Here is a 14,469-nt window from a genome sequence, read left to right on the forward strand (position 1 = left end):
CTGCAGATCTGCTTCACCATTCATGAAGCTTCCCCCTGCAGGTAGGGAATAGGGAATTGAACTGGGGGTCCTTGTGCATGCTAATATGTACAGTTAACCAAGTACAGGAAATCAATTTATGTTCCTCATTAAACAAGTTCACTCAATCCTTCTCTTTAGCTAAAATAAAGTTGCTTGCTAATTGTCCTTATCCCATGCTCTTCATCTGAGTTATTCAAATATTGAATCTGAATGCTATTTCTTTTCTTTCTTTCTTTCTTTCTTCTTTTTTTTTTTTTTTTAATCAGAGAAGCTGGTTTATGATGGTGCAGGGCATTAAACCTGGGACTTTGGAGTCGCAGGCATGAGATTCTCTTTGTATAACCATTATGCTATCTATCCTCATCCTCTTTTAATTCCTTATATCTAATAAATCAGCACATCTTGAAAATTTTATCTCCTAATTCTCTGAATTCAAGTCTTTCCCATCTTGCTGTTATCCCATCTTATCTCTTCTACCTTATGCTCTACTAACTAGTTTATGTCCTTTTTTTCTCCATTCCTTTCCATTCAAAGCAGCTAATCAGTTTCCTAAAGTATTTTATTTTTCTTGTTTTTTTTTTTAAGTTTTTTTATTATCTTAATTTATTGGATAGAAACTGTCAGAAATCGAGAGGAAGGGGGGAGACAGAGAGGGAAAGGAACAGAAAGACACCTGCAACCCTACTTCACCACCCACAAAGCTTTCCTCCTGCATGTGGGGACCAGGGGCTCCAACCTGGGTCCTTGTGTATTGCAACATGTGCGCTCAACAGGGGGCGCCACCACCCGGCCAGTATGTTACTTTTCTTTATGTGATATTATCTTCTATGATGAGGCTCATTTTCACTTCTTTGATTTTCTCCATTATCCTTTAAGTTTTAATATAGAATATTTTCCCCTACTGTTTATGTTTCCCACACTGTTCTGTCCACCTATACAAATTTCTCCATTCCCCATTAGTGAGACTAACATTGACTTAACTCAAAAGTGACTGCTTGACTTTTCATTCTTTAGGACTTACCTGACACTAAAACTAAATTTCTTTGAAGTAGCATCACCTGGCCTTTGGGAAGAAACAACTTTTCCTCTAACACTCTTAGGTTTGGCACTTGGGAGCCTGCAAATAAAACTGACAAAAGACAGATTAGCAGGTGGTGACAACTCCTCCTCAGGCTAGTATGTCATTTTTAACAGGATAAGTGGCAGAATTAAAAAGCACTTATAGGAAAATGAATGACTTAGGAATTAATTAATGGGCTTTCATGAGGACAGATGAGAGATATAAGCTTTGTGACAATCTCCATTTAGATATGGTGATTTCTAGACTCCAGTGATGAGTGTTTTCCCTGATCCCCGCCCCCCCCCACACCAGCCATGAGATTTATGGAATGTTCTGTTGGAGGTTCTGCATTTAGACAGATAAGAGATTTTTGAAATGCAAATATTTCTGTTCAAAGTCACTTCCATTCACAGAAGCATATTCTGGACCTCTGCAGATTTTTTGTTTGTTGTTTTTTCATGGCACAGATTTCTTTAGCTTTCATTCTGAAACATGAAAACTAACACTCTCCTTTTCTTGTTTACTAATTATCCCCATTACCTTTATCAGTTAAAATGTGTAACATCCAGTCTCCTGTGAACATCCAAGCCTTTGTGAACCAATCACTTGGCTTTTGAAGTGCTAAACACTCAGTAGTCTGATCAAGGATAACTTTACATATGCATTTTCAACTGTTGTTTTATTTAAATTCCCCAACTGCTCTGAACTACTTGTAAATAAGCAGGGACTTTTCTGTGCCTTATTATTTATCTGAAACAGGTGTCAGGCTGTTTTCAAAACATATAAAGAAAACAGGTGGCTTTTATGTGCTTGGTGGATTTTGTTTGTCTTTTAACTAGAGCGCGCTACTCAGTTCTAGGTGGTGCAGGGAATGGAACCTGGGTCCTCTGAGCCTCAGGCATGAAAGTCTTTGTAGGACTATTATACTACATCACCGCCGCTGCCCCACAGTCCCTTAAAATCACGTCAATCTGATTACTAGCAGGGCCTAATTGGAAGAAACACACCGACTCCATCATGAGAAATAAGTACGACCCCGAACCCATTTCCTCACATGTTAGGGCCGAAACGAAACCCCACGAGCCTTTTGCTCATTGTCCCTGCAGAGCAACTGAGGCAAGGGACTGAGAACAGCCTCGCACACATGACTCTGCCCACGCCACACAACTTCGGGCTCCGTCGCAGGCCTGTGACGTCACCGGAAGCGATTTTACTGTGACTCCGGGAGGCCAGACCTCTCGCGCCGGGCGCCGGAAGCAAAGCGGAAGTGAACCTGCAGCCGCTTCCGGGTCCCGGCGCCATTTGCAACGGCTGCAGGTTCTCACCGCTTGGACCCCGCCAGGACAATGAGCTATGACTACCATCAGAACTGGGGCCGCGATGAAGCCCCCCGTGGCTCGGGCGGAGGCCACGGTGGAAATTATGGCGGGAGTCATGGCGGAGGCCGCGGAGGGAACCGCGGAGCAGGCGGAGGCGGTGGTGGGGGGCGAGGCGGTGGCCGCGGCAGGCATCCCGGACACCTCAAAGGCCGCGAGATCGGCCTGTGGTACGCCAAGAGGCAGGGGCAGAAGAACAAGGACGCCGAGAGGCAGGAGGTAATCTGAGGTCTGCAGTGCAGGGGAGGGCTGGGCGCTACAACCGCGGCGCGCGGCGGCGGAGAGGTGATTTGTCACGCCGGGGTGCAGGGGAGGGAGGTGGGGACGGGTTCTCGCCCCTCCTGCTGGCCCTTTGCTTTGCTCTGGGAACTTCCGTCTTCTTACTGGTGCACGCGTGGTGTCTGCGGTGCCAAGTGCAGCGCAGGGACCTTACTGAGAGGTTCTGGAGGGTTGATCCCACTCCACTGCACGCGGGGTTTATGCTGGCTGCTTGCGGCGTCCAGGGGACGGTTCGTTGCGCACGAAACAGGTGCTGAAGTCAGGTGTCAGGTTCCCACCGAGACGGGCTTCTTACTGACGTTGACTTCTTTGCCTGCTTTGAACACGAAAATAACCGTCTTGTGCATGAGGTAGCGGTTTGAACGGAAAGGTCAAGCACTGTTTTGAGTTTAGAGCATCCAGAAGAATAGCCCAGCATCCCTTTTAAAAATATATATATATTATTGTATTATTTAAAAATAACAGTATACTCACATTTGTGTGTGTTTATGTTGATTTGAAGCGGCTTCTGTTGATGGGCAAGCTCTTTTAGAAAGTAAGTCAGAATCTTAGCAGGAACTTCAAAGGGTGATTTGACAATCTTTTCTCTCGGGTTCTTGATTGTCCTGTTAATTTGTATCCAGATCTGTTCCCTGAGCAGCCTACTCAAATACATGTTTTTTTCTGATAGAACAGGATTATGATTGACATTTAAGTGGAAGCCTTAGGACAGCTCTTTTTAGTGTGTGTGTGTGGGTGTGTGTGGGTGTGTGTGTGTGTGTGTGTGTGTGTGTGTGTGTGTGTATCGTTACTTTATTAACACAAAATAGAACCAGAGCATCGCTCTGACACATGGTTGCTGGGTCTGGAATTCCAGACCTCATGCTTTTAGGTTCAGCTCCTTATTCACTCTGCCTCCTCTCTGGCCCAGGAAAATTTTTTAGTGACTTCTTTAAACATATATTTCTGGGCAGGGGATAGGTAGCATAATTGTTATGCAAAGATATCCTCATGCCTGAGGCTCCAAAGTCCCAGGTTCAGTCCCCCTCACCACCATAAGCCAGAGCTGGGCAGTGCTCTGGTAAAAAACATAATAATAATAAAATAAACATACATTTAATTTTTCTTTAATCTTTTCTTTTTCTCTCTATGAATGAGAAAGGAGGGGAGAGGGAGAGGAGAGAGAAAAGACATCACTCTGTACATGTGCTGCCAGGGTTAGAACTCAGGACTCATGCTTGAGAGTCCAATGCTTTATCTACTGTGCCACCTCTCAGACCACTAAACATAACATTTCATATTTGATACAAAGCAGTTCTCTGGGTTTCAGTTAACTTTTCTTGTTACTCATTTTATCATTGACTTTTGGGGTATATTTCTTTGCAACTTAATCACAACTTTTTTCTTAAAAACCAAACATAGGGGTACCAGAATCATTCACTTCAGTAGTGCACTGCTTTGCCATCTGCTGACCTAGGTTCAAGCCTGACCCCCACTGCATTGAAGGAAGTTTGTTGATACAGTTTATATTCTCCTGTCTAATGAAAAAGTGATTCTAAAGCAGTGAAACCCTGGGCAGGACACCCCCCCCCCAAATTTTCTTTCTTTGATCAAATTAATTTGTTCATTGAGCACTTTTTTAAAAATACAGATGATTTTTATTCATTTATTTATTATTGGATAGAGACAGAAATTGAGAGGGGTGGGGGAGAGACAGAGATACATACTGCTTAACCACTTGTGAAGCTTTCCCTCTGCAGGTGGGGACCAGGGGTTGAACCCGGGTCCTTGCATTGAGCACTTTTTAAAAAGTCCAAGTCGCCTTAAAAGTGGAAGAATACCCAGGATCATTACGGGGTGCAGAAGGTGGAAGGTCTGGCTTCTGTAATTGCTTCCCCTCTGAACATGGGTGTTGACAGGTCGATCCATACTCCCAGCCTGCCTCTCTCTTTCCCTCCTGGGGCAGAGCTCTGGGGAAGCTGGGCTCCAGGACACATTGGTGGGGTCATCTGCCCAGGAAAGTCCGGTTGGCATCATGGTAGCATCTGTAACTTGGTGTCTGAAAAAGAGTTAAGATATAAGGCCGAACAGATTGTTGACTAATCATGAATACAAAGGCAAGAATATTGCTGATGAAGATTTGGGGTCTCTGTTTTGGAAAAAGCTAGTAGGTCATGGTCCAAGAGGTAATGCAATGGATAAAGCGTTGGATTCTCTAGCATGGGGTCATGGGTCAGCCCCCAGCGGCACATATACCAGAGTGATACTTGGTTCTTTCTCTCCGTCTGTGTTTCTTGTTAATAAATAAATAAAATCTTTTAAAAAAGAAAAAGCTAATAGATCTATTTTAGGTATATTTCAAGGGGCCCATGACCCTACTGTTTGCCTGAGCCTGACATCTCATATGTAGGTGACCTAAGTTATTGTCTGGGGAGATGGTGTCATAGTTGGAAAGAGGACTGAGAGCTGGATCAGGGAAGAGAGTATCTTCCAAATATGGGAATGTATATAAGTATTAACTGTAAACCCCACTGGTTTGATTTGGGGCCCATATTCAGCACAGGAACCTATGTAACCTCTGCTTCCCTGTAGGTCTGAGCTCACATTCTGTGGTCATGCCTAGAAACATTCCAGGCTGCACTAATTTCAGGACCCATCTTCCTCAGGTAGTAGGTAGTGTATGTTGTCCAACCTCCATTTGGAGAATGGAACATTCCCTACCATTATTGATCCGCACTGAGGGCAAGGTCCTATGGGGGCCCTACAAAGGCCCTTAATGCACCCCATAATGATCCTGGGTCCATATTCCCAGAGGGAAAAAGGATAGGGAAGCTATCAGGGGAGATTAGATAGGGAGTTCTGGTGGTGGGAACTGTGTGGAATTGTACCCTCTTATCCTATAGTTTTGTCAATACTTCCATTTTATTTAAAAAAAAAAGGGGGGGAGTCGGGCTGTAGCGCAGCGGGTTAAGCGCAGGTAGCGCAAAGCACAAGGACCGGCATAAGGATCCCGGTTCAAACCCCGGCTCCCCACCTGCAGGGGAGTCGCTTCACAGGTGGTGAAGCAGGTCTGCAGGTGTCTATCTTTCTCTCCTCCTCTCTGTCTTCCCCTCCTCTCTCCATTTCTCTCTGTCCTATCCAACAACGACAACAATAACTATAACAATAAAACAACAAGGGCAGCAAAAGGGAATAAATAAATTAAATAAATTTTAAAAAAAGGAAGAATTCTTGAGAGGTAACAATGGAAAGGTGTGCACAGTAATTTTCTAAGAACTTTTATCAGATTTTATTGTGTTTCATACTAGGTTTTAATAATATGGGGTTCTGGACATAATATGAAATTCAAAGAGCTTATTGTTTAGTTGGAAAAAATAACACCAAAATAAACTAAAAGTGAGATCATAAAATTTGTTCTGTATTATTTCCATGTGAATCCAGTTGTGAGCTGGATCATTATGAGTAAACTTGGATTTCTGCTCCCTCCTTAATCTTCACTCTTAGTAAGAATTGCTGAGGCCAAACTGGGATTTATCTTTGATCTCTTTGATGAGCAAATCTGCCTCCTTTGCCTTTGTAATATGTCCCAAAATGCAACCACTTACCTCTATACCTGGCCTTTTGACTTTTCACTCCAGCTCCCCATTAGGTGGTTCTTTTGTAGTGCCACTAATGGGCATCTTTTAAAAGCAAAAATTATATCATCTCTACCTGAAATCGGAAGCCGGGTCACTTCTGTCTCAGTCTAACATATTTCAGTTTCATCCTAACATGTTTTTCAGGAATCTTGGTAAATTAGCTTTGACTGGCCTGGCTTCCTTCTCAGCACCTTTCTAAATTCACTATTTAAATACAGAAATTTAAAAAGTTAAAGCTCTGAAATTTCAGAATGAGAATCAATCACAGGTTATTTAAAAAAGAAAAAGGAAAAAAAAAAAGGATAAAGGGGAGAAGGATTCAGCTCACTGGGTAAAACAGTATAACACATTTTTTATGACTGAGGATCCAGGTCTACATATCTGGTACCACTTGGGAGCACCATACAAGGAGGAAGTCTCATGTGTGTTGAAGCAGTGCTGAGGTGTCTCTCCTACCTTCCCCTCTCCCCCTTAAAAAAAACTAAAGGGGGTCGGGCGGTAGCGCAGTGGGTTAAGCGCACGTGGCACAAAGCACTAGGACCGGCTCGGCAGGGGAGTCACTTCACAGGCAGTGAAACAGGTCTACAGGTGTCTGTCTTTCTCTCACCCTCTCTGTCTTCCCCTCCTCTCTCGATTTTTCTGTCCTATCCAACAACATCAACAATAAAAATAATAACCACAACAAGGCTACAACAACAAGGGCAACAAAAGGGGAAATGGCCTCCAGGAACAGTGGATTCATGGTGTAGGCACTGAGCCCCAGCAATAACCCTGAAGGCAAATAAATAAATAAAATAATTTAAAAAGTCCCCCAGGAGTGGTGAAATCCTACAGGCACAAATATCCAGTGAAGCCCTGGAGATAGAGGCAGGAAAAAAAGGGATGAGCCACTTAATAAAAGATTCCCTGCAGGCTAGTGGGTGGCACAACAGGTAAAGCAACAGACTTGTAAGTGTGAAGTCCTGAATTCAATCCCAGGCACCTCGTATGCCAAGAGAAATGATCTGATTTTTCTCTTTGCCTCTCTTCCTCTTTCATTAATAAACCTTAAAAAAAAAGGATTTTTTATTCACATTTAGATGCAAAAGATACACCTTAGACAGTAGAGTTTTAAGAGAGCTATATCTAAGAAGCTAAGGTACACAAAAAGCTACCTCAAATTGAGGAGACGGGCATATTCTTCCGATGCACTCTTTTCTTCAACAAAATTTCATCAAGGATACTACATGTTTGAAATGATGTTTTAATTATTTAACACTGTGTTAATAAGATACCTTCTCTGCCAAGCAGGCATAGTTGGATGATTAGAATACAACATTTTAAGTACAACAATAAGGAGACTTTGGGCTGTGGACTAACTTAAACTGGAAGATTCTAGAAGACTTTCCAGAGAAAATTATCCTTAAACTGAAATTTGAAAGAATGCAGAGAGAATTGAGTATGTCTATGTGTGAGATTGAACGTTTCAGAAAAGGGGTTTGTGTGGACAGATAACAAGCAGCCTGTGGTCAGGTCGAACATGTTAAGAGCTACAGATCATTGCTTGTCGAAGTTTAATATACATAGGGATCACTAGACATCTTCCTAAAATCTAGACCTGGTGTGACAACAGAGCATCTACTTTTCTAACAAGTGCCCAAATGATGTGCTGCAGGGCGCATTGGCCATTCATACAGGAAAATCTGTGGGGCAGGGCAAGGAAGGGAAGTTTGCCAAATAATATAAGAAGGAACAAGCAGACACTGAAAAATAAGATAGGTGTTGTTTCAGAATCCAAAAGTAGTGTTTGAGGAAGTATATAAAAAAGAGAAAGTGATAACTAGTAGTAAACTGCACAGATGTCATATATAAAAGGTTCTATACAAAAATGCTAATATTAAGTATAGGAAGTAAGTGATTAGAGGACAAGTGTGGGGTTAAACTTCCTTTTACATACTTGTTGAATAACTTAACATCTGATTTCTCATCACTTTTTCTTGTTGTTAATGACATTTTTTTCCTTTGTATCAAATAGAGAGCCATAGTGCACATGGATGAGCGTCGAGAAGAACAGATCGTGCAGCTGCTGCATTCGGTCCAAGCTAAAAATGAAAAAGATTCAGAAGCACATATATCCTGGTTTGATCCTGAAGATCATGGGTAAAACAAAAGTGTTCTTTGAAAAAAAAAAAAAAATTGGGCACCACCTGTAGGGGAAAAAAACCTCAAGTAATGAAGCAGTGTTGCAGGCCTCTCCTCCCCACCCCCCATTTTTCTCTGTAATATATATACATATATGGCACAATGACACCACTTTCATAACACTGACTAGAAAAAAAAATTGAATAGCATCTTTATACTCTAAAGTAACTAATTTAGCAACAAAATATTTTTCTCATGTAAATTTGAGCAGGTTTGGTAAAAAAAAAAAAAAATTAGTTAATGTATTTAATCTCACCGGAAGGCTAAATAAAATTAGTGTACCTGGACATGGAGTTTTTGTTTATTAAGTTACCATTTATTGTTCTTCCTATCTATTGTTGCATTTCTAAAGATAACTCTGTAAAGAGATCTACAAGAAATTAAATCACTGCTGTTTTAGGAAAGTTACAGGAACTGTATCATTTTGATAAAACAATACATAGAGATTTTTCTAGGACTGTAATTGTATAGCCTCCCACTGAGAGCTTGGAGATGTTAGTAGAAAAAAAATGTGTAGTTGGGAGACAAAACAAGGCTCAGGAAATCAGAAAGTGGTAAGGCGTTTATAGTAGAGGGACGACTACAAGGAATAACATCTGGTAATGAATTTACAGGGGCGAAATTTTGAGTTTATTTTAAAAAATGAAAGTATTTTCACAATTGCTCTACAAAAAGAAGAAAAATGTTGATGAGTTATTCTGGATAAAAAGCATATTGTCTTGCTTCAGGATTAAAGTGACTCTTTGCCTTTTCTTTTTCTTAATGTTATTAAAATAGATATGGTACTGAAGCATCTACTGAAAATAAAGCAAACTCAGAGAAGAAACTTGAGGTCCATGAAAAGAAAGTTCCAAATCAAGAAAAGAAAGCTTTTAGAATCAGGGACAAATACATTGATCGAGATTCTGAGTATCTTTTGCAAGAAAATGAACCAGATGGAAACTTAGACCAGCAGCTGTTAGAAGATTTGCAAAAAAAGAAAACTGATCTTCGGTATATTGAAATGCAGGTAATAGAAAGCTAAGTGTGGGAAACATTTTTGCTTTATATCTCTTTTCACACTGATCAAAATGCATGTATGTTAATAGTTATACTTACAGTTAGCTCCTAGTATGTATTTCAGAGAGATTCCTTGATGGACCATCATTTGCAGTAATTCCTCCAATAATCTCTGCCCCCATAATAGAGAAAATCCAATAATGAAAATAGAATTATTAGGTTATTGGAAAAGCCCTGGTGCATTTTTTTTCATGTGGCAACATATGTTTTGTATACAAAAATGCATCATAGCTTTTCCAGCAACCCAGTGTATTGAGGCATAACCTGTAGTAGCATATATGGTGAGGGGAAGAAATAGCTGGCAAAGGAAAAAAAAATCATACTAAAGTTTAAATTATAGCTGAATGAGATGTGTAAGACAGTATGAGTTGGTTAGAATGTGATTTTTTTTTTTTTGTAAGCATTAAGCTGATTTTTTTCTTTACAAGTAACAAGTTTCTTACTCTGGAGCATTGCATGCAAGGCTTGTGCTCTACCATTAAACTATCTCCTCAGCCCTCTTATTTTTCTCCACTGTTTAGTGGAGCCAGGACCTTGTGCATGTGTGATCTTATTGTTTCCAAGCCGCTGTTTCATTCTGTTAGGGTGAGACAGCATGGGAGAGGCAGACACGCTGAAAGAGAGGCACCATAGTACTCGAACTTCCTGCAGTGCCGTGATACCTCTCAAGGGGTACGGGGTTCGAACCTGGGCTGCGTACATGACAAGGCAGGTGTCCTACCTGTTGAGTTATTTAAGCACCCTGCGTTCTCTCCCTGTCCCACCCCCCTCAATTATAGAAAGGTTTTTCTTTCAGATCTTGTGGCAACATGTGAAATGAAGCCTTGGAAAGAGAGGGAGAACCAGATTTTCTGAGTTCAGATATTTCCTGTGTAGGTTTTGCTGTTTTTTTTTTAAACATACATTTATTTATTTATTTATGAAAGGGATAGGAGGAGGAGGAAGAGAGAGAGTGAGAGAGAGAGAAAAAAAACAGAGAACCAGATATCACTCTGGTATATGTGCTGCCTGGGATCAAACTCGAGACCTCATGCTTGAGAGTCCAACACAATCCATTCTGCCACCTCCCAGACCATGGTTTTGCTGTTTTTTAGCACCTATAAATAATGAAATTATCGTGAATCTGTGCCAGTGCCTATTGAATTAGTAAATAGTGGGAAAAGAATGTGCTACAGAAATCAGAGCCAAGATAAATATATAAAACAGAAATATAAAAACTGGTCAAAGTAAGTTAAGTGTTGTAAGAAAGTTATTAGCGGGGGGCAGAAGATAATTAACCTGGTAGAGCCATGCAAAGATCTGGGTTTCAGCCTCTGACCACCACATAGGAGCACCCTAGAAAGAGTAACCTTTATAAGCAGTGGAATGGTGCTGTGGTTTCTCTTTGTCTGTCTGTCTCTCACCCTCAGCCTGGGAGGAAAAAGGTATCCACCAGTTGCTGTGGAATCTTGCAGGCAAGCAAAGGCCCAGTGAAGCCCTGTGACGACGAAAAACAGTAGTGAATCAGGCGGTAGTGCAGTGGGTTGAGTGCATGTGTCGCGAAGCGCAAGGACTGGCATAAGGATCCCAGTTTGAGCCCCCCCAGCTGCTCACATGCAGAGGAGTCGCTTCACAGGCAGTGAAGCAGGTCTGCAGTTGTCGCTCTTTTCTCTCTCCCTCTCTGTCTTCCTCTTCTCCCTCCATTTTTCTCTGTCCTATCCAACAATGACGACGACATCAATAACAACAATTAAAAAAAGGGCAACAAAAGGGAAAATAAATAAATTTTAAAAAGAGCACTAATGCTATTGTATGATATTCCATCTTAGCACTGCTAAGTCTTTTTTTTTTTTATCCAAAAATAGATCATTAGTTATTTTTTCACGAAATTTTATATCTCAGTAGTTCATCATGTAAGGTTTCAAAAATACTTTGGATTCTATCATTTATGAAACATTCTGATTATCATAGTTTGATAACATTTCTTTTGTGACGTATTTTTTTAATTTCAGCATTTCAGAGAAAAGCTGCCTTCATATGGAATGCAAAAGGTAAGTGAATATTATCTATTTTATTTAGTATGCAAAAACACTTAAGACATATAGCTTTTTTAATCTTTATATCAAGAAATAAAAATTAATGAACTTTTCCCAGAAAGGAATTATTAAAAGTTTATTTTGTTCTTCTAAGTTGTTCAAAAAATAGTTATGAAACAGTTTTCCTAAATTTTTCTCATTTATGATCATAATTAAATTCTCTAGAGCTTAGAAACTAGGATCGTCACATGTAAATTGCTTTGGCTAAATAGCTTTGCTATTGATTTGAGATGAAACATTTTACTTAAAATTGAAGCACTACTGAAAATGTACTACTTTAATTTCTTATGTTCACTCAGTCCTATTTAAAATTACATAATGTCCCATAAACTTCTGTCATTATTACTGTTGTTATTATTTAGAGACAGAAATTGGGGCTTGGTGGTGGTGCACCTGGCTGAGCACATGTTTCAGTGCACAAAGGACCCAGGTTCGAGCCCCCAGTCTCCACCTACAGAGGGAAAGCTTTGCAAGTTGTGGAGCAGGGCTACAGGTGTCTCTTTCTCTCCCCTTTATCACCCCCTCCCCTCTCAATTTCTGACTGCCTCTATCCAATAATAAATATAATACAAAAGAAAAATGACAGAGAAATTGAGAGGGGTATAGGGGAGATTCTGATTTTTTTATAATTGTGTTTAATATCTCTTGAAAACTGGAAGATATATAGAGAGTATGTTTGCATATAGTAATATTTTTAAAAGTAATAATTATTTGTTAGAAGCAGTTACCTTCTGGTGGATTTTATTAATGTCCGTCAAGATTTAGTCAATATAAAATGTCCTTTTTTCCTTTTGAAATAGGAATTGATAAACATGATCAATAACCATCAGGTAACAGTAATAAGTGGTGAAACTGGCTGTGGAAAAACCACTCAAGTTACTCAATTCATTTTGGATAATTACATTGAAAGAGGGAAAGGATCTACATGCCGGATAGTTTGTACGCAGCCAAGAAGAATCAGTGCCATTTCAGTAAGTCACCACTCATTTTTAAAATTTTAAAATTTCTGCACTTTATTTCCCTTCTTTAGACTTTGAAGTGTTGTAGGCATTCATAATTAGACTTTGGTTATGTGGGTATGCAAGTAAGCATTTCACTGAATGCTGTTAGTAATAACCTGTGTCTTAACTGATAATAGATATTAATGAGCTCAGGATAAGTGGTAAAGCTAGGCAATTTTCAGAGCACAGCCAATATCTGGTATTTAATGTAGTATAATATAGTATTTAATATAATTAACATTTAATTTAATAATATCTACCAAAAAGAAGGAAACCAAATAATAGTGGCCAAGGACATAGCACAGTGTATAAAGCATTCAGCTCTTGAGCATGAGGTGTCCTGAGTTCCACCCCCAGCCCTGTATGTGTCAGAGTAATGTTCATGTTCTGGCTTTACCTGTGCCCCCCCCACACATTAAAAAATCTCATTTCAAAAGGAATTATTTTATTGAGTTTTTTATTTCCATTTTTCTCTGACACCTCATTTGTATACAGAAACGCCAGTCTTACATGTATTGATTTTGTATCCTGCTACTTTATAGAAATTGATTTTGGTAGATTTTTCAAATTCTCTAGTTAGTAGATTCTCTAGTTAGTAAATTCTCTAGTTGGTAGATTTTTCAAATTCTCTAGTTATATTATCATGTCATTGATAATATAGTGATATCAATAGTGATAGTTTGATTTCTTCCTTTCCAATCTGTATGCCTTTGATACCTCTTTCCTATCTGATTGCAGTGGCAAAGCCCATGAGGACTGTTTTGACAAAATATTGAAGATAGTAGACATCTTTGTCTGGTTCCTGATTTTAGGGGGAAATCTTTCTACTTTTCCACATTGAGAATGATATTAGCGGGGGTCAGGTAGTAGAACATGTGGTTAAGTGCACACATTATAGTGTGCGGAGACCTGGGTTCAAGTTCCTGTCCCCACACATGGAGAATACTTCACAAGTGGTGAACCAGGTCCATAGGTGTTGCTGTATTTCTCCTTCCATATCTCTTTCTCTCTAAATTTCTATCATATCAAATAGAATAGATTTAAAGTTTTAAAAAATAATAATTAAAAAAGAGTGATATTAATTGTGGATTTGTCATAAATGACCTATATTATGTTGAGGAATTGTCCTCCTATTCCCAATTTGTGGAGTAGCTTGATTATAAATGTTAAATGCCTTTTCAGCACCAATTGATATGACCATGTGATGTTTATCTTTCTTTTTGTTGATATGATAGATTACACTGATTGACTTGCAGATATTGAACCATCTCTGCTTCCCAGGGGTGAATCCCACTTGATCTTGGTAAATTAATCTCTTGATATGTTGTTGGATTTGATTTATCAAGATTTTGCTGGGAATCTTTGCATCAGTGTTCATCAGGGATATAGGTCTATAGTTTTCTTTTTTGGTAGAGTCCTTTCCTGCTTTGGAAGTCAGATTAATGTAACATAGAACATGTTTGGGAGTGATTGCCTCTTTTCAATTTTCTGGAAGAGTTTGAGGAGAATGGGTATTAGTTCGTCTTTGAAAATCTTACAGAATTCATTAGTAAAGCCCTTTGGACCTGGATTTTTATTCTTGGGAACATTTTTGATTACTGATTCAATTACTGTACTGTCCCCACCACCAATTTAATACTTTTGGGTTTAAGCTTGGCAAGTGCTATGCTTCTAGGAATGGATCCATGTCATCCAGGTTGTCCAAATAATTTGCATAAAGGTTTTTATAATAATCATATGATTCTTTCTATCTTCCCAATTTCAGTTGTAATCTCTTTTTCTCATTACTGATTAAATTTT

The 14,469-nt window shown here is 39.6% G+C and overlaps 1 protein-coding gene across 1 annotated transcript in view; it reads left to right on the forward strand.

The window, feature by feature from the left end:
• The first annotated feature begins 2,351 nt into the window (after nucleotides 1-2,351).
• The window catches only part of DHX36 (DEAH-box helicase 36), a 42,891-nt gene continuing 30,773 nt past the window's right edge, over nucleotides 2,352-14,469 (forward strand). Inside the window, exons 1-5 of the mRNA XM_007521088.3 lie at nucleotides 2,352-2,676; nucleotides 8,368-8,492; nucleotides 9,312-9,543; nucleotides 11,585-11,623; nucleotides 12,469-12,639. Of these exons, the coding sequence (XP_007521150.1) occupies nucleotides 2,428-2,676; nucleotides 8,368-8,492; nucleotides 9,312-9,543; nucleotides 11,585-11,623; nucleotides 12,469-12,639 (816 nt within the window). The 5' untranslated portion in view covers nucleotides 2,352-2,427. The remainder of the gene's footprint in view (nucleotides 2,677-8,367; nucleotides 8,493-9,311; nucleotides 9,544-11,584; nucleotides 11,624-12,468; nucleotides 12,640-14,469) is intronic.

Source organism: Erinaceus europaeus, chromosome 9 (assembly GCF_950295315.1).
Source record: "Erinaceus europaeus chromosome 9, mEriEur2.1, whole genome shotgun sequence".
NCBI lineage: Eukaryota > Metazoa > Chordata > Mammalia > Eulipotyphla > Erinaceidae > Erinaceus > Erinaceus europaeus.